This window comes from Urocampus carinirostris, chromosome 1 (genome assembly GCF_059441175.1).
Source record: "Urocampus carinirostris isolate Australia breed hairy pipefish chromosome 1, RoL_Ucar_1.0, whole genome shotgun sequence".
In the NCBI taxonomy this organism is placed as follows: domain Eukaryota; kingdom Metazoa; phylum Chordata; class Actinopteri; order Syngnathiformes; family Syngnathidae; genus Urocampus; species Urocampus carinirostris.
Genome location: NC_142349.1, coordinates 33,823,429 through 33,849,343, shown reverse-complemented (window position 1 = coordinate 33,849,343; position 25,915 = coordinate 33,823,429). Strand labels below are relative to the sequence as shown.

The following is a 25,915-nucleotide window of genomic DNA, read 5'->3' as shown; positions in this document are numbered from 1 at the left end:
AATCGCCCCACGTTCACCACCCCCTTGGTCAGATCCCATTTGACTTCCTTCGGACTTTGGTTTCCACGTCCATGCTTACACTTGGTGTCATCTAAATCCAATCTATCCAATCTACATTAATATATAAATCTCAATTTTTGTGAGTGTGTGTGTGTGTGTGTGTGTGTGTGTGTGTGTGTGTGTGTGTGACTTCATAGCCCAGAGAAAACAAAGGTAATGGCTCAACTTTGAAATGTGTTGTTGAACATTACACATATCTGGGCTCCAGTTTCTGCAGATTCCTCGCTTGACAGTAGAATACACCTTTGGGTTTGGAAGGCCCTATCCGCCTATGGTTAGGGCCTTGACTGGAGCAAGATACCGGACAGGAGGAGACAGACTGGATCGATACCGGATACTGGGGGTTGGAGCAAGATACCGGACAAGATGAGACAGACGGGGTCGATACCAGATACTGGAAACTGGTGCAAGATAAAGGACAGGACGAGACAGGCGGGATTGGTACTGGATACACGAGCAGTATACCGGACAGAATCAAAACACAAGCCTTGCAAGAGCAGAGGTTCGTTGATGGACTGAGAAGGAGTGAATGAGAGCACTGAGCTTAAATACGAGGGAAGCCAATCAGGCAATGAGCCGCTGCTGGCGCCCAACGGGCGGGGCCAAGTAAGGGCAATGGGCAACCGTGACAAATGGAAAGTATTCCCGAACCAAAGTTACAGTATACAATGCAGTCTGTGTCTCCACCTTACTGTATAGAGCAGAAACATTGACACCATACAAATGCCATGTTAAAAGCTGGTAAAGGTACTGTATCGGATGTCTGGAAAAAATTGCTCAACATGGTTTCAGAGGACCATTTCCCCCACACGGAGATTCTAACAGAAACCGGCACCATTAGAATGGAAGCAGTCTCTGGCTCAAAAAACATCTGCACTGGGTTGGCCACACCATCCGCATGCCTGTCTACTGTCTCCCAAGTCCCTTAGGGCCCGGTCACACAGCCGTTTGCGTCTGAATCACGGCCAGAAATTTCTGCCCGTGAAGCAGACGCTGTTGGACGCTTTGAGATCGCCATACAGACGAGATACAGCAGTGCTCTACATGCGGTCGGAAATTCACACGGGGTTGGCCGCGCGAAAATATTTGCGCTGCTCAAAACTTTAGGGCCCGGTCACAAAGCCTTTCACGGGCGTATCGAGGCTGAATCACGGCCAGGAATTTCTGCCCGTGAAGCAGATGATGTTGGACGCTTTGAGATCGCCATATAGACAAAATTCACACGCGGTTGGCCGCGTGAAAAAGTTTTGCGCTGCTCAAAACTTTAGACCACGTGTTAACTGCGGGCGGCACACGAGTTAATGACGCGGAAATGACGCGGAACGACGTGCTCTGGCCGCGGCCAGGGCGTGGTTACACATGGGTAGGACGCGAAATTTCAGCGGGTAATCGTGGGTGGAGCACGGTCATAGCATGTTCTGCGCCTGTATCGCGGTGTTATTACGTGAAATTAGCGTGTTACGCGTGTGACGGTCAAACGCCTTTCTCCGCGTATATACAGCGCGATTTGCCGAGCACACGTCAGTTGTGCTCGAGATGTCAAGGGGTGAACATGGATCCCCGTCACCGTAGTGACCTCGTCTTAATCCATTTTTATTTCTTGACATTTATTTTCATTTCATAACAAGATAATAAAATCAAAATGAAAAACTATTACAATAATAACATATTGGCTTCTTCGGTGCCATAGCTTGAAATCTTGATCTTCACGGGACTGTGTCTTGAGCGGTTATGATTTCTACAGCCCGGTGTTATGCCGAGAAATGCATCCCTGCCGACATTTGCATCCCCTCGCTACTACAACCACTTTTACCTCGTTTTATCTCACTTTTATATCACTTTTAGGGAATGTAATGGCGAACATATAACCAAATCCACTTCGTCTTGCATTTGTTGGGAATGTAATACAACATAAACCATTCCGTCTTTGTTTTTGTTGTGAACGTAATCGAACGGTAATGCACACCGTATATAAATCACTTTTGAGAACTGTTATGCACTCTACCGTAAAGCTTATTATGCAGAAATAAGCTTTATGGTAGAGTGCATAACAGTTTCAATACGAGGGATTTGAATAGAAAAAGGCAAAATAAACATGTTACCTGCTCAAAAGTGATTTGTATACGGCGTGCATTACCGTTCGATAACATTCACAACAAATACAAAGACGGAATGGTTTAAGTTGTATTACATTCCCAACAAATGCAAGACGAAGTGGTTTTGGTTATATGTTCGCCATTATATTCCCGAAAAGTGAGATAAAACGAGGTAAAAGTGGTTGTAGTAGCGAGGGGATGCAAATCTCGGCATAACGCCGGCTCGGCAGCTTTTATACCCGTGGTCCACACGAGAAAATGACGCGGAAATGACGCGATGAGGAAGCGGAACAGTCGCCGGCGTCTGTTTTGCGGGCATACCACCGATGAACAGCGGGTTGGCCAATTTTGCGCATTTTCCATCGCGGGCAACCACGGGCAAAAAAAACCCGCAAAATTTTACCCGCTATACAGACGCAAACGGCTGTGTGACCGGGCCCTTATGGACAACTGGCCGCGTCAAAGCGAGCTGCTGGTGGCCAGAAATGGAGCTACAATGACTATACAAAAAAACTTCTGACGCGCTGCAACATCAACCTTGGCCACCTCGAGAAACTAGCTGCAAGCAGACCAGCCTGGAGGGACATCTGAACAAACGCAGCCGATTTAGTAAACACTTTTATTCAAGAAAGGATGGCAAGACACGCTCAGCGACAACAGCAGGCAGAAATCAACCCTCTTTAAACATCAGGACATCCTTCATAACCACAATTGTGTCATACAGAAACTATGTTTTTTATATACTCAAGCGCCAGGGAGCCAGCAGGGAGTGCCAAAAGCATGCATGTAGCTCAAGAGTGAATACAGTGGGTGGACAGGTCTAGTTTTGTTTGCGATAGAAAGCGTCTTTCTTTGTTTAGACAATCGGAATGCAGAACACAATGCATACCAAAAATACACAAAGCTGCGATAACTGAACCGCAATACAGCAAGGGATTACTGTACATCATACCAAAGTTTCGCGACCTTTGAATGAGTCATGGCACACTTCTTCCATTCAAAAATCTGGATGCACGCTATCCGTCAAAAATGTTTACTCACTAGTTCCTGACACAAGTATGTTATTTTTTTAAAACATCAAGTATCATGTTTCCTCATTTCTAATAGTATTGAAGCCACAATGTGTAATATTTGACCACTAGATGGCACTGTGTTGTCTGGTGCAAGCGAGGGCCAGTGCCACAGAACAGTGTGGCGGCTAGATATCGGTCATAAATGGCAGTGACCAAAGTGGGGATTCCATTGAGTCAACAATACACATTTCTACACCTATTCATATTCATAAAAAATAACATTGGTATGATCGTTCATGTATTTTTGCCCAATACTCAAATCAATGTTGTTGTTCTTTTTTTACTAGATGAAAGTGTTTTGTACCACAAGTAGGCATTATATATTACAGACTGTCCCTTTAGGTTTTTCTTTTGTGGTCACTGTGTCCAGGAGGTAATACAGGTTATTCATTTCAATGTAATTTTGGATTTTACAATATTTTTAACCTGTTTTAAAAGATTTACTATTTTAATATTGTAATAATAAATAAATAAATAAAACAAAAAATAGTTCAAATGAGTTCAAATTATCTCCAAGTTGTAAAAATATTTTATTTCTACGTTTAAACTTTATATAGAAGATATTTTCTTTTTTGTAAGCGGACCGCTTTTTTTCCTTCTTTTCAGCAACAATTGAGAGAGTTGGAAGAGGATGAGATGCATCTATACAGTATATCAAAACAGTTTTGGTCTTTGTGTGTTATTTTGAATCATATGGTATGAATCACTATTATGAGAAAGTATATTCTTTGCATATTTTGATTTTTATTGTTTTGCTAAAGATATTTTGTGACTGGGCAGCACGGCGGCGCAGTGGTTAGCGCTTGTGCGGCACAGTTCATGTCATGGGAACCTGTCGTGGGTTCAAATCCAGCTCCAGACTTTCTGTGCGGAGTTTGTATGTTCTCCCCGTGCTTGCGTGGGTTTCCTCTGGGCACTCCGGTTTCCTCCCACATTCCAAAAACATGCATTTCAGGTGAATTGGCCGGTTCAAATTGTCCCTAGGTGTGAATGAGCGAATGAGTTGTCTGTCCCTGTGTGCCCTGCGATTGGCTGGCAACCAGTTCAGGGTGTCCCCTGCCCACTGCCCGAAGATGGCTGGGATGGGCTCCAGCCCCTCCGCGACCCTAATGAGGATAAGCGGTACGGCTAATGAGATGAGATGAGATTTTGTGACTGTGTAAGGGTGAATCTGATATGGTCATATACAATGATGACAAACATCATATACATATAAAGAGAAGATGTGATTTCCTTTTTCATAAAATACTCTAGTCATAATAATTTGGTTTTATGGATGCATTAGGGCAACACGGCGGCACAGTGGTTAGCGCGTGTGCAGCACAGTTCTGAGGTCATGAGATCGAACATCCTGGGTGGAGTTTGCATGTTCTTCCCGTGCTTGCGTGGGTTTCCTCTGGGCACTCCGGTTTCCTCCCACATTCCAAAGACATGCATTTCAGGCGGATTGGCCGGTCCAAATTGTCCCTAGGTGTGAATGAGCGAGCGAGTTGTCTGTCCCTGTGTGCCCTGCCATTGGCTGGCAACCAGTTCAGGGTGTCCCCTGCCCACTGCCCGATGATTGCTGGGATGGGCTCCAGCACCCCTGCGACCCTACTGAGGATAAGCAGTGCAGCTAATGAGATGAGATGAGACATTGTGCAACGAATGAATCATTATCCAATTCAATATTCAACACGGGTCTTTTCTTGCGCGCAAAATTGATCAAATCCAAACGGAATGAACTGCCTTCATGTTCCCTTGTTAGTTCTTCAACTCGTCTGCTCGCTGCGACGATGTGGAGTCATTGTTGGCCCGAGGGTGCAACGTGGCCAAAATCGAGAACCCTCGCGGGAGCATCGACATCGCTCAGAACAAACCCTTTTCCTCTGATTGCAGAATAGACGAGCAGTTCACGCAGATCCAGCCTCAGAAGCTAACCCTCAACCTCAGACCTGGTATGTCCCAAACATTATTTTGAAAAGTCATTTCCTATTTAATGGCTTTGTGGTGATCCATTTGTGGTGTCAGGTTCATTGGCCGGTCCAAATTGTCCCTAGGTGTGAATGAGCTAGTGAGTTGTCTGTCTCTGTGTGCCCTGCAACTGGCCAGCAACCAGTTCAGGGTGTCCCCTGCCCGAAAATGGAAAGGGATGGGCTCCAGCACCCCTGTGACCCTAATGAGGATAAGCGGTGCAGATAATGGATGGATGGATGCATTAATGTGAAAAGTGTTTACACTGGCAAGGGGACGGGATCAAGATCATCTAAGTTATAGAATACATTGTGCTGTACTACCTCAAGAGCAGATAATCAGCTTATATTACAAATAGTAATCTGCTGCCACCTACTGACATAGATTAATGTTAAAGCTACTCAGCTGGTCACTGACAGAAAGCAAATATATTGTACATTTGCTTGCTTTTTTGCAAAAATAAAATTGGGCAATATCCTGGGGCACACTAAACAAAGTGTCTTAGCTTACTAGATAGCCTAAGAACACTGATTGAAAAACACTGATCTATAATCCACACATGTTAGCCCGAGAACACTGATTGAAAAACACTGATCTATCATCCACACATGCACACACGCGTACACAAAATAACAATAAAAGTATTTGATAAATCTGACAATGGCGTCCAGCAAAGATGCAACCATCCAAAGTAATGCAGACATTTATTGATCCAATTGCTTGTACTGTAGTGTTAAGTCTAAATGATCTGCAACAACACAGAAAAAAACAAATCAGGACATGTGCCAGTAAGTACAAACCACTGTCTTTTTTTGTTTCTTTTAATCCATTTTTAAGGCCAACTCGCTACTTTTCCATCTTTCACATTTTTATTTTTTTATGGAGTGGAAAACTGCAACAGTGCAGAAGCAAGTTTGAAAAAACAAAAACAAGTAAACCGTTACAAAAACATCCTCAAATAGACAGTCATTTTACCCTCTGTTTTCCTCAGGGAAAAATGATATATTTTCATGTGAAAGCAATTTCTTCTTTCATTTTTAATTTAAAAAAAACATATAACACCATCTTGTTTCATAACACCATAAATCAACATTAGCTTTTTAACTTTACATGTCAGTGCAAGATATTTTATTCAATCACAATCAGTGCTGCGGCATCCTTTCTTATCCACCCGATCAGGGCTTATACTTTTTTTTTTAATATGAACTCATCGCAAGCAACTTAAAAAAAATCATGTGGCCAAAAAGTCAACGTGAAATTTTGGGGCTTCATTGTTTTCAGCTACAGTGGTACCTCTTGGGTGTGACGAGTGCTTGACTTTTAAGCTAAGACTTCAGTACACGCAACAGCTTTTGATACAAGTATATTGAAGCAGTTTGCAAGCTCATGATGAGGTAATTTTGACTAAAATTAATTAGAGTAGATTTGAAATTGTCATGGAAGGTAATTCCACTCCTGAACTGACTAAAGGTGTTTTGCATACAGTCCTTAAAGGGACAGTGTGTATTATTTGACCAGTAGCTGTCACTGTATTGTGCGTGCATCCGAAAAGCAATAGTAATGATGCAAACTGAGGAGACTAAAAGTGAACAAACCGCGCAATTTTTCTTCTCATTTTTTTTTTGCTCGAGAGTTTCATAGGTTTGGGATTTTGGGGGACCCATTGCAGCAAATGGCAGACAATCATGTCAGCCCACTCTAAGTGAGCCTCATGTAAAATACAAATTTCCCTGCCTATGACAATTAAAAACAAACGCCTGTTTATTTAATAATTCGGGCATCTTTGCCTATAATTTAGATCAACATTGTTTTGTTCTTTAATGAATGAAGTATTTTTACCATTAGAAGGTGCTAAATAATACACAATGTCCCTGTAAGATTGTGATGTGAGGAAAAGGTGTACCTTTATACAGCTCGTGAAGGCAACAACAAGACAGTAGGTATTTATAATAAAACTTAAATCAATTCCATCAAAGCTGTTACCAATGTAAATTGAAGGAGCTTAAATAATGATGGGTACAGAGTGTATATTACATGAACAATTTACCATTTACACTTATCACCAGTATGTATGTATATAAGTATGTATATATGTTTGTTTGTCTTTGTCTGTCCACCCAAGAAAAGGGGAAAGGAGTTTAGATATGACCACGGTCTTTCACAAGCAGTCAGGTTACCCCAGGTGTGAAAAATGCCTCAAGACATTACACTCTCTGCCCTAGAACAACATTGAATATCAACACCATCTTTTACAGGCAGTCAGGCAGGTTACTCTAGATTTTAAAACTGCCAAAAGCATGACTTCGCGCTTTTGGTTTTGATGACTCGGCAGCTTTCCCAGAAAGACATGTTACTCTCCCAGGCTTGAACAGGTTTGACAACGCGGTTGATGCTCTGATAGCGCAGAGCTATTTTAGTTCCTAAAAGAATTGAAAAACAAAAATATGGATGCGAGTGACCGTTTGACCATGAAACCAAACAGTTTAGCTCAGGAATGTTTGTTTTCGAAGTATACAAGTTGAAATGAACCATAATTGAGTTTTTTTTGTCCACTTCAAAAGCGAAATCATTTCATGCAGCCAATTCGTAGATTTTGTAACCCAAAAAGAGTTGTAATGGAAACCAGCCCATTTAAAAAAATATATTGAGAAAACACTTGAGGTCTTGGTTTCTCCTCGTGAGTATCCAGTGTTACCCTGTAAGGAGGCGAGCGTCGAAAATCCAAACACTCACGTAACATTTAACAACACACAAAAAGCGTTTGTGTCTGTGCTGAGTAGGGCGACACATTAAGAAGTGACAGAGGAGAATAAAGAAAGGATACTGCTGCACTGTCCCGTGTAGAAAATCACTTTTCATAGAAATATATTAAAACTATGTACAATATGATAGAACAAAGCACGCGGCTGTGCACCCACGCTCAAAAACTTACTCACACACACAGAACAACACAAAATGGCAGCTGGACCACAAAAGAACACTTAGCCTGAAATATTCACATTTTTTCCGGACTCTTGACAAATGTGTCTTAGTGTTTTGAGAGAAAACTCAGACTCTTCTTTGTGAATAAAAAAAAAAGAAAAAAAGGTAGCTTGCACCTTTGCGTGTATGAACACTGGCGACATCATTTTCCAAGGATTAAGGTGTCTCTTCTCATTCACTCGACCAAGGAGTCCATCGTCTTCAAATGAAAAACAATGTCTTGTTTTCAACTTGAAGCTGAATTATAAATCACGTCAACTGAAAGCTGAATTATTGTGCATTTGTTTCATTGGAACACTAACAATTTCAATGTTGTGACAATATTACATTTTAGATTTTAACCGGGACAACGTTCGCTTCACGTTAAAACTTCATACTTTCTTGTTCTTCAGGTTTGAGCTTATGAGATGTCGTCTTTAACTTCAAATGAATATTTGAACACTTTCTTCATGATACAAATGAATACTGAGCGATTGTCTTCAACTGAACGCTGATGCATTGCCTTGAGGCCTCAACGATGGTTCACGTTGAGTGTCATTGTGTTCATCAAATACATTGATGTTGTTTTCAGGTTCGCTTTAAGAACGAATGTTGAAACACTGTCTTAAGATCAATCCCATTACTCCCCTTTTGCTCTGCATTTTGGTTCTTACTTAAGCAATGCGTGCTTTCAACAAGACAAGGACTTGGAAAAGGACTTGGAAATGCAAACATAGGTACAGAGGGGGACACAAGCCTCCATTTATGAAAATAGATTGGGAGTGTCCCAGCTTCTTTCTGGAAAATCCCCTTAAACATTTGTGACCCGCTTTAAGTAATTGTTGAAGGGAATTCATCAATTGGCATTTTAATGTAAGTATAATTTCCTAATGTAACATGGAAATGCAGCAGGGTAGGACTGAGAATAAAAGAAGAATAAAAAATAAAGTGCAGTACTGGTTTTGCAGTGTGCTTATTTAAACACTGTGGTTTGATACAACCAGTTCCAAAATTACTGTTTTGAGATGAGTATTATTTAAAAAAGGAATGAAAAATTCATGCTTATGTTACAACATAGCTAGCGTGGCTTGCAGTGATGACGTGTTAAGAAATAAGTACATTCCCAATTCCTTGATGATTCGTTCTCTTGACCTCACCAAAATAGTGAAAGAAAATGAGAACGATAAACAAGACAAGGTGGGTAGGTGGAAGTTGTGGGATTGGACCTTAATGTTTCGACTGAATACTGAAAATTCTCTTCATGTTTCCTCTATGGACTCAGACATAAAGTCCAAAAGAAATCTGAAACGCTGTTTTCGCATTTTGACTTAATCGAAAGAGGTTGTGTCCTTTTCTGTACTAATGTAATGCTGAGTCGCTTTCTTGTGTGTCAGATGAGAACCCCTGATGACACACTCATGGTGGTTGAAAAACAAAAAAAGTGGCAAGAAAAGGCACTGTTTGAACACACGCACATACTTACTTGTGACTTGGTCTCTACACCAGCATGAGATAATAGAACCAAAACCCCCCAAAAAAATCAACCCCAGCCCCAACCCTAGTAAAGGAAAAAACAAACAAAAAAATCGAGATCCCCTTGTTGTTTGCTGTACAGTTAGTTTGTACACAGTGCCCCTTGCAGGTCAGTCTTTTGCACTGTCGCTCCTGAGAAATAAAAACCCAACCTGAAGTCCGACGGCGGCCCACCCAAGGGTGTCTTCACGCTGGCCGCCGGGCTCCTCCACTCACGCCTCTGAGTAGTTAGTGTGTACGTTGATCTTGTCCTTCTTCAGCTTGACGCCATCCACCAGCTCAAAGTTGTAGTTCTCCAAAGCTGAGAGGTTCCTGTCTGTCATGGCGGCGTGAGAGCAGGCGCAGTAGAGCACAACGCCGCACACAGCGCCCACAAAGACGCCAAGGGCAGACATGGCAATGATGGTAATCAGGATGGGGTCCAACGTCTTCAGCATGTTGTCAGCTGCACCCACACTTCCCAAATCATCAGCCTCTGGGAGTGAGTCCATCGCTTTGAAAAGAAAGAGATGGCAACACAATTAAAATAATGTGGGCAAGGAAGGGAAAACAACAATTTCAGACGGTTCCAGAAGGCAACATCTGACATCAAGCTATCAAGTTATCATTTATTTGTTATTAGGGCTGGAATTATTTGTCGACATAGTCCACAAAAATCCACAACAGAAAATAATTTCATTGTCAAATATTGTCGCAAGACACATTTTTCCAAAACACAGAGGCAACTCTACATGCATATGTTGATCACAACCTTCTGTTACAATTAAATATCAAAATAATAAGAGGTATAAACATACGTAGGATGATGATCTGTGTGGGTGGAGACATAACTTCCGGATCTAAAAGGGAAACCTGCGGTTAGGATGAGGACAAAATACTTTGTCTTGGTTTTGATCCAAACCTTTGCACTGCTCAGCACTGAGTGCATCTAAAATGCGGATGTCGTCCACAGCAACGTGTCCCGTGCTGAGTCTGTCTGCTACGCCCTCCACCACCACCTGTGAATGCAACATTTCCTTCCTATAAGTAATACATTTAGAGTTGGATCAGTAAATCTTTAAATCTGGTAACTGCACTAACTTTTAAAAAATAAACTAAATTTTCTGAGAAGGAAAGGTTATACATTTACAAGGACACTGTGTAAGACGTGGCTGCTTCATGTCGCTGAATTGTGTGTGGCAACCAAAAACGAGTGCTTCAAAGCACAAAAAAGAATACAAACTACTCAAGGTAATCAAACCATTGTTCTTCTACTTTTTTGCCCTGTCTCCCACAATGTTTTTGTTTTTTATGAGTACTCTTAGCAGTAAGATAGCGGACAACCATGTCAACTCCCACTAGGTGAGCCTCATGTTGTGTTAAATAAATACATATTTCTCGACTTAAGAATATTTTTTAAAAATATAGTTTATATGATAGTTTTTATTTAAATCAATATTGCTTGTTTAATACATCAAGTTATATCTACCACTTGGGGTGCTAAATAATACACACTGTACCTTTGAGCTGGTGTTGAAGGCAACAAACACCATACCTGTCAACCTGTACGGTTTTGCCGTACAAAGTACGTTTTTTATGCATTTTAAGACGAGTACGACGTACAAGGAAATTTGTACTGAAAAACACAAATTTGTCAATGATGGGTACCATCCTGTATACACCGACTATCACGAATCGGCAAATCAATCAAGTCAAAGGAGTTCGCAGTGGAAACCTCTATCTCGGTATCGTGTTTTTCGTTGCAAACGAAGCGAGCGGTTTGATGCTACTGTGCGCATGCGTCTGCCGCCTGGGGATTTCCCATCATGCATCATTCTGAAATTAATAATAATAATAATATGGTGTACGATTTTGTATTATGAATGGGAAAATACGACAGTTTGTACGGGCATGGAGCCGTGGAGGTTGACAGGTATGAAACACTCAAATATAAAAGACACAATAAGTTATTATAATTGAGTGATATTGAGTGATATTTGATATATTCATATTTCATTAAGTGATATTTGAAATAATCAATGGATTGTTGAGTATTTTCATGATCATTTTCAGACCATCCCTAAAGCAAACGCCAAAACTTCATGAGAAAAAAGCATTGATGAACAAATATGTATTTGTGTTGAATCTTCATTGAAGGTAACACGGACGTTAGAAAGCTAAACAGTGAACCTTTGAGGACATAAAGAAAAATGCCCTCTTTTGTGTATGAAAAATGCAACTCTTTCAAAAACATCCCTTCATGTACCAGCTGACTTGGAAATGTGGAAAGACATTTGCAACAATTGTTTTTCAAAGATAAAAGCCTCACTTAAGATTGCATAACTTCTAAGTTCTTTAAACGTTTTTTGTTAGAGCAATCTCGTCTTTGGCTCTACTCCAGATCGTCTAGGTCACTGATAGCAGATGACGACGTCATCAGAGAGTGTTGCAGTGTTCGACATACTCTGTCAGGTTTATTATCGCTTGGACATGGAATTGCAATTATTAGTAAGGTGGAGCAATTCACTGAGGTTTAAAGGCGTGAAATTGACTAATATGTGACATTACTGAACTTTCAAAGATTGAATGACACAATCGGTTTGATGAAGAAAATGGCAGACTCACTCGATAGGGGTGACTGGATCTCGGTAACAAAACTCGACCTTCCCTCCATCGTGCCCCTTGGTGTCCGCCGACTGTCCATAGGATTTTCCCCCTGCCTTCCTTCGGCTCCCGTTCCTCTTCCTGTCTGATGTGGAGCACCCCAGGGTGCTGGCCCAACATGTGGTACCAAAACGACAGGCACAGGTCGGCGTGGGGCGCCGTCACGGGCAGACTGGAGAGCCAGGCCACCCTTACCACGTTGCCAGCATCATCTTCACTTGGCGACGCAGAGGAGGTCAAATGCAAATGGATGAAGTTGCCTAAGTGGCCTGCGAGGGGCAGCACAACACAAGATATTCACTTGAGTAGTGACAGCATTTTTGGGGGACATTTTCAACAAGTGTGCGGGAGCCAAGGTTGGGAGGGTTACTTTAAAAATGTAATCCGATACAGTTACTAGTTACCTGTTGAAAAATGTAATCAGTGACGTCATTTTGAAGTCATATAACTTGATTACTTTGAATACTTTTGGAAGACCTCGATATCAAATTCGCTAATAAAAGACAAAATAAACAATGTAAATACAATTAAAAATTGTGTTCAACGTAAAGGCAGCACGACAGCACAGTGGTTAGCGCGTGTGCCGCACAAATCTGAGGTCGTGGGACCAAAACTTCCTGTGTGGAGTTTGCATGTTCTCGCCGTGCTTGTGTGGGTTTCCTCCGGGCACTCTAGTTTCCTCCCACATTCCAAAAACATGCATTTCAGGTAAGTTGACCATTCCAAATTGTTTTTAGGTGAGAATGAGCGAGTGAGTTGTCTGTCTCTCTGTGTCCCCTGCCCACTGCCCGAAGATAGCTGGGATGGGCTCCAGCACCCCCGCGACCCTACTGAGGATAAGCAGTGCAGATAATGGATGGATGTTTAACATAAATGAAAAATTTAACCTTGGCAATCGGAGGAAAGGTTAGGTAGTTGCTTGTAGTCCTAAAAAAAGTGCTCACATTTTAACCATGTTCTTTTGGGCATTTTAAAAACTCTGCTTTCTTTAATAAAGAACAGGGAAATCTTAAATATGATTCAAGTCAAGTCACATTTATTTGTATAGCCCTTGATCACAAAATGTCTCAAAGGACTGCACAGGTTACAATTACACCATCCCTTGATCTTAAACCAACATGCGGGCAAGGAAAAACGCAAAAACCTCAACATGAGGAAACCTTGAGAAGGGGCCTCACAAGAGGTAAATCACCTTCAAGGATGACCAGGGTGCAATGTGATAAAAAAAAAAACGCAAGATAAAAGATTTAAAAAGTAAAATAAAACAACAATGTGAACAATACAGGGTTGGAAATACGCCACGGCCTTGAAATGGTTCAGTTCATTTTGATTCTCAGCGCTGCTCTCGGCTAATATCGCCTCTGCACATAGTATAGTACACTAGGCAAAAAAACCCTTTATCTTTTACATGAAAGACAAGATATGCTTACGTTTAGAATACATTATGAGCTCAATATTATATATTAATACAGAGCATTTTGAACAACAATGACTGCAAAATATAAAGAAAGATAGCCAATCAAATTTACTCAATGTCCCTGAACGCATCATTAGCTACAACTTCGCTGCCTAGTGCCCAATACGCACACGTTACCAGTCCCGCGAAACTGCAAGCTTGAGTGCTAGGAGAAATAAAATAGACAAGTGTCTTCATCTGCAACACATTCTGACAAACGTGCGTTGGTGGATAAGGTGGCCGGTCTGTTCTATCCGGCAACAGATATGGCTCTCGCACGATTTGTGTAAACCTCAGCTCTTTCTGTCTGTCTCATGTCAGTGATTGAAATTATGACACAATTTGTCCATTGTCGCATTACGTGTACAAAATATAGTTAAAAAAAAATCGAATCCGGCAAAGTAATAACTAAAAGTACCTGATATTTGATTAAATATTTCTTTCTGTAACTGTAACGGACTACAATGAAATTTTTTTGTATCCTAATAACATAATTCTGTTACATGTACAGTATTCAGGTACTCCCTAAGCCAGGCTCTTGGACACTACTGTGTCGTGAGAACTTGTCCAAAAAGAAAACCATGAAACTGGTGTTGGGAATTCATTTTTGACCCATTTTGATGGCCAGTGAACCTCGGGATTTTTTATAAAAAATGTTAACTTTCACTCCAAAAAGGTTGGGAAACACTGACCTACAAAAAGGTGAAAAGGTCAAGAAAATATTTTGGGGCAACTCAAAGCAGTGAAAAAGTGGAATTGGGACAAATTCTTACTTCTTTGAAGGTATTTAGAAACAGATTTTTTTTTCAACCAGGCACAAAACCTGTTGTGTTCATCCCCACAATAATGAATAGCATTGCCTTTGCAAATATATTGCAGAATATTCTATGCGCCAGGAGACTCGAGAAATTTAGTTGTTGACCCATATGGCTTGTTCGCTGTAGAGCTGTGACCTCAATAAAGGAACATAACACTTTAAAAATGGCTCATATTATTAACACAACAGGTGAGGTCAGCTCCGAAACAACAGACAGCGATTGTAGAGAACAGCGATTGCAAACTGCTCATTTCTGCTTGGAGGTAGGCGAATGTGGCTTTTCGTTTGTGTTTTTCAAAGCATGTGTCTCTGTTGGTATAATTTTGTCTGGCAAGCTCCCTGTTAGCGTCGGGGCTGCCGAGGGCTTTCCTATGTTGTTTGCTCCCAATTGGAGCTCGCTTGCTGCCCACTGCTTGTTTTTGGATCGGCTTGCCTGGTGTTAGCGCCGATTTTGCCGTGTTTCTCGGTTTGTTTATTCCCAGTGGGCTTCGCGTCTGTTGCCATGGCCATTATCGCTTTGCGTTGTTGTTTCCAGTTAGCCTGGTTGGCCCCTGCGTGTCTTTTGACAGGCCAGCTTCGCGTTCTTTTGCCGAGGCTGTGGCCGCCTTTCATGGATCAGCCCTGGTTGGCCCCCAGTTGACAGCTCTCTGTGTGTCTTTTTGCCAGTTAGCCCCTTTTTGGCTGCCCGCCCTTTGTAACAATTACTGCATCCACCTGCGACACAACGCCTAGGTATTCTAACAAAACTTCTCTTAAAACACTCCTAATTAACATGTATAATAATATGACGATTGGCTTGCTAGGGTTCTGGTGTTCCCTTGATGATGTTTCAGATCATGAGGACAAAGACAAGACATGCTGTCTTCAAAATGCATGATCTCTTAAAATAATTGGATTACGCAAATGACATATTTCCTCACATTGTGCATGTTTAGGAATTTGGCATTACCCTAAAATTCAAACTTATGTATGTACTCCGAATCAAACATTTGCTCTTTTTCCGGTTTTACTTGGATTTGTCAGCAAGAGTTTCCAGTTTCCCATCCCTTCCCTAAAGAGCCCAAAATCAACAAGGACGACAATGAACGTGTTACCCGTGTGGTCCAGAGTTGGCGCTCTATGTGCGGCCGAAGCTCCCGCGCCGGTCTGGATCAGCCACTCGGCGCCCGAGCCCGCTTCCGTGCTCCAGCCGCAGAAGGAGGCGAAGTCGAAGTTACACGCAAACCACAAGTAGTCTGCAGGCCACAAGAACCACAAGCGGTTACCACATGGAAGCAGACAACGACAATCCTGCGGAAATGTTGTGCTTGATGGATGCAGAGACTCAAGGACACACACAACGATAGTGAGTCAGTTCAAAAGGTACACCAATTGCATTAACCCTCCTCTTGTGTTTGGGTCACCCCTGACCCATTTTGGATTTTAAATGCATAAAAAAAACACATGCATTGGTTTATTGCATCAAAGTTTCTTAACTTTGTCAGGAATTACTATTTAAAATAAAATCTCGTAAACAAAAATCACTACATTATTTAAACTTTTATTTGAAATTGTTTCATTTGTAATGTTAAGGGCAATTTCTACCCAGCTTTAAAAACAAGATTATAAAACACCAGTTACAGCAAAAACTGAAATCCTACTTGCGCTGGACATATTGTGCATCGACTGCAGGTAATGTCTCTGCAGACAAGCCATCAAAACTGCCAAACATGCATCTAAAGGGCCCGGTCACACAGCCTTTCACGGGCGTATCGAAGCTGAATCACGGCCAGAAATTTCTGCCCGTGAAGCAGACGCTGTTGGACGCTTTGAGATCGCGATACAGACGAGATACAGCCGTGCTTTACACGCGGCAAGAAATTCACACGCGGTTGGCCGCGCGAAAAAGTCTGCGCTGCTCAAAACTTTAGGGCCCGGTCACAAAGCCTTTCACGGGCGTATCGAGGCTGAATCACGGCCAGGAACGACGTGCTACGGCCGCGGCCAGGGCGTGGTTACACACGGGTAGGAAGCGAAATTTTAGCGGGTAATCGCGGGTGGAGCGCGGTCATAGGACGTTTGTTCTGCGCCTGTATCGCGGTGTTATCACGTGAATCAGCGCGTGTAACACGTGTGACAGTCAATCGCCTTTCTCCGCGTATATACAGCGCGATTAGCCGAGCACACGTCAGTTGTGCTCGAGACGTCAAGGGGTGGACATGGATCCCCGTCACCGTAGTGACCTCGTCTTAATCCATTTTTATTTCTTGACATTTCTTTTCATTTCATAACAAGATAATAAAATAAAAATGAAAAACTATTACAATAATAACATATTGGCTTCTTCTTCGGTGCCATAGCTTGAAATCTTGATCTTCCAGGGACTGTGTCTTGAGCGGTTATGATTTCCACAGCCCGGCTCGGCAGCTTTTATAACCGTGGTCCACACGCGGAAAGGACGTGGAACTGACACGATGAGGAAGCGGAACAGTTGCTGGCGTCTGTTTTGCGGGCATACCACGGATAAAAAGCGGTTTAGCCAATTTTGCGCATTTTCTACCGCGGGCAACCACGGGCAAAAAAAAAAAAAATCGCAAAATTTTACCCGCGATACAGACGCAAACGGCTGTGTGACCGGGTCCTAACACAAATGTGCATGCCTATGCAAGTTCTTCCACACAGAGACTTTTACTTTAATTTTGGTATTATTTGTTTTGGAACGAGGAACGGATCTTGGTCCTTCTCTGCTGTTGATTGCTTGGTCTTGCAAATTTATATTTTATGTTTTGACCTGGTCTGATTTTCATCTGATATTAGAATTAAAGTTCTATTGCTGAAAAAAAAAAGATTTTTAAACTTGTTCTTGAAGTTCTTCCCTCCATTCAGGACATTGGCCAGAAGCGCTGCCTATCCCATGCTAAGAACATTATCGGGGACCCCTTGCACCCCCATCATGGACTGTTCACTTTGCTAGCCTCTGGGAAGAGGTACTGCAGTGTGCGGTGCAGGACCACCAGGTTTCGCAGTAGTCTAGTCCCCCTGGCCATTAGACTGTTAAATGGTCAATCTAACATATAGTTAACCTAAATCTAAACGGCTGCTAATCTGACTTTTTGCACTACTGGCAGTTCTTTATAGCTTGCCACTCCTTGCACATTTGCTCTCTGCACTTGTACTTACAGCGTTATTGTTACAGTGTTAATGTTACTGTTTACCTGACTTGTTAACCTGACTACCCATTTTGCACATCTGGTTAGCTACTCCTCTTGCACTATCGGCACTATGGTAAAATACTATACGTAGCCATAATACAATACAACTTTTACTTATATCTGTACATTCAAGGAAACTGTGCGGGTCAGATGTATCGACATTTCGTTCTGTATACACGTGTACTAGAATGACAATAAAGTAGATCTGAATCTGAATCTGAATCTGAATCTGAAGTCAAGTCAAGTCAAATGTATTTGTTTAGCCCTTAATCACAAAATGTCTGCACAGGTTACAATAACACCTTCCCCTGACCTTAAACCATGAGGGCAAGGAAAAACCCAAAACCTCAGCATGAGGAAAATAAGAAATCTTGAGAAGGAGCCTTACGAGTGGTAATCCCCCTTCCAGGATGACCAGGCTGCAATAGATTTAGCATAGGGTAACAGTACACAAAACAGTAAATATCTCGTAAATATCTTGCTTATTGTGTTACCTAAGGTAAATATCTTTGAGTAAAAACCGACCCTAACACTACCGATGTTATCATAGTTAATAATATTAAAATTAAACAAATATATATTTAGCAGACGTGTTGTTTTCCCCTTAAGAAATAGTTAACAAAATTACCTTTCATTTTTTGATATAATTCTTTTGAGGTTAATGTTAACATGTTTTCATGCCAGACAAAAATAGAAAAAAATATTTTCGTGTATAAAGACGACTAATAAGGTAACCAAGAGGTGAGAAAAAAAATTTGTTTTTATCGTATTTTACAGCGGATTTAAGACATGGGTCGTCGCTAACCCGCTAACATGTGGCGTGTTACCTAAATACTAACGCAAGAGGAGGGTTAAATAGAAAGAAAAAAACTAACTATTACAATCAATATAAACATAATTTACAGAAAGACAGGCGTATACATCGAAATATAGTAAAAATTTTAACTATAGCAATTTTATTCAATGACAGAAAATCACTTAAGTGCTCCTACCCTGTAAGTGGCAGTAAAGCAAGGAATTGATTTCACTTAAAATACCTGAAGCAAGCAGGGACGTATGAGGCATGCTCACTTAGCACTAAGTGTACCATTTTACATTGCATTGTCTGGAATTTTAAGGATGCAAACATTGTTTTCCGTGAAATATTCCGTTGGACTACTTTGGTTGACTACAGCCACTGAAAACCATTTTATCACGCATTTGTTTCTGTCTGAAAGGAATTCTATTTATTGATAGGTTGCAAATATGAGCCGTGTAAGTCTTGCAGGATTCGGGTTGTTCTGCTAAATGGCACCCAGGGGGATTGCACGGATAAAAAATGTTTGCGTTTTGTTGATGTCTTCTATTATTTTTCCTCTTTTGTGACTTGAAAAGTGTCAAAAGAAGCCTGAGTTGAACTAAGGGAAATCTGAGAGCTTTTTAAACTTCCTGTTTGCTTCAAAATGAGACATTCTAAATATGTTGTGTATTTATATAAAAACAGTTATTGTTGATTTATAATTTGTTCATTTTTAAGCAGTTTTATGCTTAAAATAAAAAAGTAAAATGAAATGACCAAATTTGGCGATGAAAAATATTTATATTGAATGGACAATTATGCTTAATGTGTTACCTGAAAAAAAATAATCTACTGGTACATTAATAGGCATAGGGTTACATTCTATGACTAAAATATTTGGGGACTGCTAACCAGATGTACTTCATCATATTGTGAACCAAAATCAATATATTTATCAAATTTATTTATAACGATTTATTTTCTAGCTCTACTCTTTTCAGTTTCAAAGGTTGCTAAATGTCAGGTGGTATAATTGCTGGTGCAGGTAGAAACTTTTCAGGATATATCTGATTCTTAAAAAAAAGGAACTTGAATTAAAAAAAATCACCTCCTAATATTTTTTTAAAAATTTTCTCTTCAGTTATTCTCTTATACTGTATGCGAACAACATTTTCAATATCCATTATTTAACCAAGACCAAATTGTACCTATGTGTGAATGAGCGAGTGAGTGTAAGGCATCATTGACAATGGAGGCAATCTGAACATGTCAGCATGACACTACAGCCAATGGCAGAAAATGAAGAAATGCAGCAATCGGGTGTAATTTTTCACTCCAGATGGACAATTTGCATCAAACTATATTTTCCTGATGTTGCAGCAGATGGTGGAACCTTCCTTCCCGTTTCAGTGATGATGGGGACACAACTGAATGCTGTTCCTTGATAGCTCTCCATCGAGCCAGTATCATGATATTTATTGAATATATATAGCTGGTCAAAATCAACAGGCTTTATTTACTTAGTGTGGTAAAACACAACAAAAACAAAAGAACTGATTCTGGATTTCAGAAGGAATGGCAGGAATCCAGCACCACTCATCATAAAAGGAGACTGCGTAGAGAGAGTCCACTCGTTCAAATTTCTGGGCGTGCACATCTCCGACGACCTCTCCTGGTCTGCAAACACCAGAGCGGTGGTAGGGAAGGCCCAGCAGCGACTGCACTTCCTGAGATTGCTCAGGAAAAATAACCTAAAACAGCAGCTGCAGGTGTCTTTCTACAAAGCCACAGTGGAGAGCATCCTAACATACTGCATCACGGTGTGGTATGCGGGGTGCACAGCAGCAGACAGGAAAAAGCTCCAGAGGATCATAAAAACAGCCCAGAGAATCGTCGGCTGCTCTCTGCCCAGTCTGGAGGACATTGCCTGCTCTCGCTACCTCAGCAGAGCAGAAAACATCGTCAAGGACTTTTCTCACCCCGGCCACCATCTCTTCGACCTGCTGCCTTCCGGCAAGCGCTACAGGTCACACAAAGCAAAAACGAACAGACTCAGAGACAGTTTCTTCCCCACAGCCATTACCACCCTAAACAGACACCGCACAAACAACTGAAAACTGTTGCAAAAAAAAAATAAAAAAATAAAAAAATACCTCACACGTATGTAAAATGGTACTCACGTACATGCTGTCTGCACTATGTTTGTTCACTGCTCAACAGACACCGCACAAAAACTGAAAACTCGTGCCAACACTACCTCATACGAATATAATGTTACTCAAGTCTTTTTCTTGCACATGTCGACTGCACTACGTTTAATGCTCAAATTGCACAATGTCTGACCATTTCCTTTTTTTGCACTATGATGTCTATGCTTGCACCAATGTATATGCGGACTATTTTTGCACCATGATGACTTTGCACCAAATGCAATATTGCACAACCGTTACGATACAACGTTATCACGACAACCCTGTATGTAACATCCCACATGCTGACATTGCTGTGTAAATACCATGTAAATTATAACTATAGCCTTATTCCCCTTGTTTTATAACATTATCTTCTCTGTTCCTTTATCTTCTTGCTCATACCCTCACTATGTGTAAAACTGGAGTGTCATGCCCAATTTCGTTGTCACAATATGTTAGCCCATTTGTAACAATGACAATAAAGGTATATTCTATTCTATTCTATTCTAAAAATAATCAGCACTTGTAAAAGCAATTTCAAACATTTAATCAGCAGCTACATTTCATGAATGAATAATTGGAAACTAAAAGTTTGAGCAAAGACAGTTTTACATCGATAATAAATACTTATAAATGCTGTTGAACTTAAAAATAGTTATTTAAATTGGTAAATATAGTTAAATTAAATATCTCATCTCATCTCATTAGCTGCACCGCTTATCCTCAGTAGGGTCGCGGGGGTGCTGGAGCCCATCCCAGCAATCATCGGGCAGTGGGCAGGGGACACCCTGAACTGGTTGCCAGCCAATCGCAGGGCTAAAATAAATATGATTTACCTTATTTTCTTCACTATAAAGCCCACTGAATTTTGAGGCACACCCACAAAAAAAAGTTATTTTTTCATATATTTTTCATATATAGAGCAAACAAGATTGATGCATATTGTATTTTGCACTTTTGGTCAGTGAAGCTTTTCAATTGATCAATCATTACAGAAATACGGTAGTATGTCATAAACCTCGGATAGAATTGCAGACGAATAAATGTATGCATTCCCGATTTTGTCCAACAGTGTTTTTCGGTATATAAGGCACACTGGGTTATAAGCCACACTTTCACATTGCTGGCCAGTTACAGGTTCATAGTGCCCCTTATTTTCTGGAAAATACTGTATTTAAGTTGTTCCATTTCATCCAGCCTTATTCTTAATGACTTGTAGTGTTTCAATGCAAACATCTTCAGATAAAGTGGCCGCAGAAAGCTGACCTGGTATGAAGTCCACCACGGGGTTAACGGGTGTGGCGCCTCCTGCTGAACACACATAAAACAAACAAGGAAGGCTTAAGCGGGTTCAAATTGCAAATGTCAATTCCTCTCCAGCTATTCGCTCAACATTTATAATGGGAAAGAGAAACATCATCACACTCATAAAATAATTGTGGATGTCAATTTAAGTGTATTTACTGTAAATGAAAGAAATACCAATTTTATCATGCAAAAATGAATAATTTTATTTCAAATTGTATGTTGGTCAATACCTCGAGATGTGAAAAAAAATTGTTGCCCAAAATATGTTATGTCCATCCACAACCAAAACACCCCCACCCCCCAGCTTCAATAAGTATATTTTTGTTCCAATGATTTATCATATGAGCAGCTCCAAAAATTTTGGGTCATAAAGTATTTTATCTTTTTAAATTCAATAAATGAAAAAAACAACAACTTGTATAGTAGAATCAATATATTTTGTATAAAAGTATGTACGTTTTTTTACTTGAAGATTTAGAGGCAAAAAACAACAGACCTGGGATATTACGCACATGGCCGTGATTTTCTTTAATTGCAGGATGAAAATGGTGAAAGTAAGAAAAGAATTGTTCCAAATTCAGTCCAAATGGCAACCCAAACCCCCAAAAAGATAAAAAAAGAAGAATTTATTAGGCCCATTTAATAATTTCACATACTTGCATGTGCAACAAAGGAGCTGTGATGATGATTTCAGCCACAGGATGGTGACAACAAGTAGAATATTTTTGAAATTACATACATCATCTTTAAACTTTTTAAGAGAACATTAAAATAGACAAACTAAAAACATTCCCCATAGAAATATTATGTGCCTTGATCAACTTCTACAGCACTTATTCAAAAGCTGCGTGTCACATAGTATTTCTGAAAAGATGCAAGAAATTCCAAAGCCTGATTACAAACCCATGGCATAATAATACATCTGTAAAAAGGAAAAGCTGACCTGTCGTTAAGTCGTAGTCTTCTGTAAATTCTACCTCGGTGTTCGTAGGAGGTGTGGTGACGGGCACCGTTTGGTGCAATCTTGTAGTTGCTCCAAATGTGGTAGAAGGAAGCGTGGCTGTGACCGACGTGGTGGTAGGCAAGGCCAGGGTTGTCATTTCTTAAAGGTACATCAAGTCACACAAAATCAATCTTAATACCGATGAGCCATTAAAGTATTCCTCTAAAGATTTATCTGCTGTGATAATATGACAGAACTCATGAAACTATATCTGAAAAAAATGCCTCCTTGGCTGCACTTAAGAATCTTTTACCACACTTTAAATTCGTTCAGGGGCTCACAGAGAAAAAAGGGGCTTCCTGTTCTCACACTGACATTTTAATTTGAGTCTTTCATGTCCTATTTTAACCCTCCACAATGTACCTCCAACTCAATCCAAAATGCTTCCTTTAATTACACGCACATTGATTGCTACTTAGAAAAGACAAAACAGGATACTACACAGATCAAATCTATCTACGTTTGAATGTAGCTACCAAAGGTGACCACAACGTTATTGAAGGTTATAGGATATGCTGACACCAAACAAAATAGACTAATTTATACAGGAACAATCTGAAAAATTATCAAAGTGTACAGACAGAGGTTAGCATGTATAAAATATAGCTAAGGGAACCCATTACAAAATGGGGATTAACCAAAGAAATACATACAAACAAAATCTATTTTTAAGGCAAACACATCTAAAATACTGCTAAGGTTTAGAGAAGCTCTATCACATTTAATAAATGCCAACAGGAAATCCCTATTTACAAAAAGCTCGCACATAGTTAAGTTGTAAAAAATCAGCATGCTAACATTAACATAAACATTGCTAATAATGGCGAAAACCCAAGTGAGGTTATAGCACAAACTCTTGTTTCTCCGGAATGAGATTAGTGTGTGTTAACGGTTACTGACCGTCCAGTTCACAGCCCAGCAGCTCCAGTCGAAGGCCAATTCCTTCTATGGTGGCTCTCTCTGGATAGATCCGGATGAAACGGGCCAGTAGAGGAGGCACTGACCTCAACTCGGGTGTGTCGTGGTTCTGATTTCCAGAGAAGATCTGAAACCCACACAGGAGACAATCAGAAATTAGTTAGATATATTTATTAAGGATAACAATAATCTTAGAAAGTGTCCTAAAAATATTTTAATAAGCTGTAAAAAACTCAAAAAACGGATAGTTCTGAGATGGTGGAGTTGCACCATCACTCTTGGGATGTTGTAAGGGGTTGTGCACGTAGGAGAAGGAATAAATACACCGTATTTTCCGCACTATATGGCCCACCGGCTATAAGATGCACAAATTTGAAACTACAGTAAAGGCTATCGAGTCTAATGGTGTATACCTGTCGGGCTATTTATGGACTTAAAGTCTATATTAAATTTTTGATTACACAGTCAATTGTGTTTCTGACCCAAATCCCAAAACATTGTATTAGAATCGAACCCAAGTGGTGCTGTTAAGACCATCGTATATTCACCACTACATCAACAGTAGCACAGAAAACATATGAAAAGGAATTAGAGCTCATCTCATTATCAAAGTTTTTTCACTCACTGTGCCAGAAACAATGAGTTTCATAGTGCATATGTTCTGAAGCCTTATAGGTAAAATAGTCTCTCCACTTCTTCTCCTATGCAGAGATAATGTTGCGGTTTAATATGTATACGTACGTAAAACATTTTAACATTTGTTTGTGAAAACGTGGAGAGACTATTGAACCATTTAATCAGAATGGAATATGCAAATCAGTGTTTCTGGCACAGTGTGATAAAGAAATAACTCTGATGCCTTTTTATACGTCATCTAAACCACTAATGGTCTAGAGCCAAAGTATTGTCCTCTCAGCGCCACTTAAATGTTTTACGATAACTTTGATTGATCAATTCTTGCTCAAAAACAGATATATACCAACAACTTTGCATTGTAACATATACATATTAGTACTGTATGCATTTCCTATCTTATACAAGGCCCACCGGGTTATAAGCTGCATTTTTAAATTTCTGACCAATTTGTTTTAAGGTGCACCTCGTAGTCAGGAATATACAGTACTTCCAGCATATTGTATGCAGTTGAGAAGTAGACGTAAAATGCCTCCACCCGCTCCCAACATCTGGGAGCAGGATGGGGTTCCAGAGGGAATGGCCCATGAGAGGAAGTTGTGCGCACAAAGCAATGATATGGATTTCCTCTCTAGGGTGAGAATGAAAGCAGATCGAGACCTTAGGGTCTTTTCCAGGGGCTCTTATTCAATCCAATGAGCTCATTATACATTCCAAACCCAAACAGCACATGTCAATCAACTTATGTACACATCATTTACTACCGCACGTTGTTCACTTAAAAGGAAAAGCCAATTCCAACAAAGGACTAACCACAGATGAGCAAAACATATTCAAACATGAAATATAGGTTCATAATGTCAACAGAATGTTCTGGTGTGGAAAACCCACACTTTTCATCAAAAGTCATATCCTATATACATTTTCCTATCATAAATCATAGTTTTCACTTAAACCTTGTGAGAAATGAAAAGCCCAGAAACAAAGTTAACATGATTTAAACTGTATCCGTCTAATGTCTCATACAGTAAGAACGGACGTTTCTTTCTGATTCAAGCCCCCGCAACTTATAGTTGAGTTCATGTTAGCATACCATTACTGCTTAAATATTTCTTAAGAGGGAACAATGTTGAAAGTGGGACAACAGAAAAAACAGCTCATGAGTATAATCTTAAATCAAAGTAAAGATATTTAAATGTCTGTTACCGACTGTGAGTTTCCAATTGTTTGAAAAAACTACTGGGGCAGGTTATGGGCTGAAACAATACCAAAAGAAAAAGCAATGAATAAAGCTAAACCG

The 25,915-nt window shown here is 40.4% G+C and overlaps 1 protein-coding gene across 2 annotated transcripts in view; it reads right to left on the bottom strand.

Annotated features, from left to right (window-relative positions):
- Positions 1-5,869: 5,869 nt before the first annotated feature.
- Positions 5,870-25,915, bottom strand: part of LOC148374410 (neuropilin-1a-like) — a 62,448-nt gene continuing 42,402 nt past the window's right edge. Inside the window, exons 11-18 of one of the 2 annotated variants that reach the window (XM_088336091.1) lie at positions 23,965-24,109; positions 23,005-23,163; positions 22,020-22,064; positions 15,687-15,827; positions 12,281-12,588; positions 10,578-10,674; positions 10,474-10,515; positions 5,870-10,169 (exon numbers count right to left, since the gene is read on the bottom strand). In XM_088336091.1, the coding sequence (XP_088192217.1) occupies positions 9,889-10,169; positions 10,474-10,515; positions 10,578-10,674; positions 12,281-12,588; positions 15,687-15,827; positions 22,020-22,064; positions 23,005-23,163; positions 23,965-24,109 (1,218 nt within the window). In that variant the 3' untranslated portion in view covers positions 5,870-9,888. The remainder of the gene's footprint in view (positions 10,170-10,473; positions 10,516-10,577; positions 10,675-12,280; positions 12,589-15,686; positions 15,828-22,019; positions 22,065-23,004; positions 23,164-23,964; positions 24,110-25,915) is intronic. The other variant, XM_088336099.1, reaches the window with a different exon arrangement.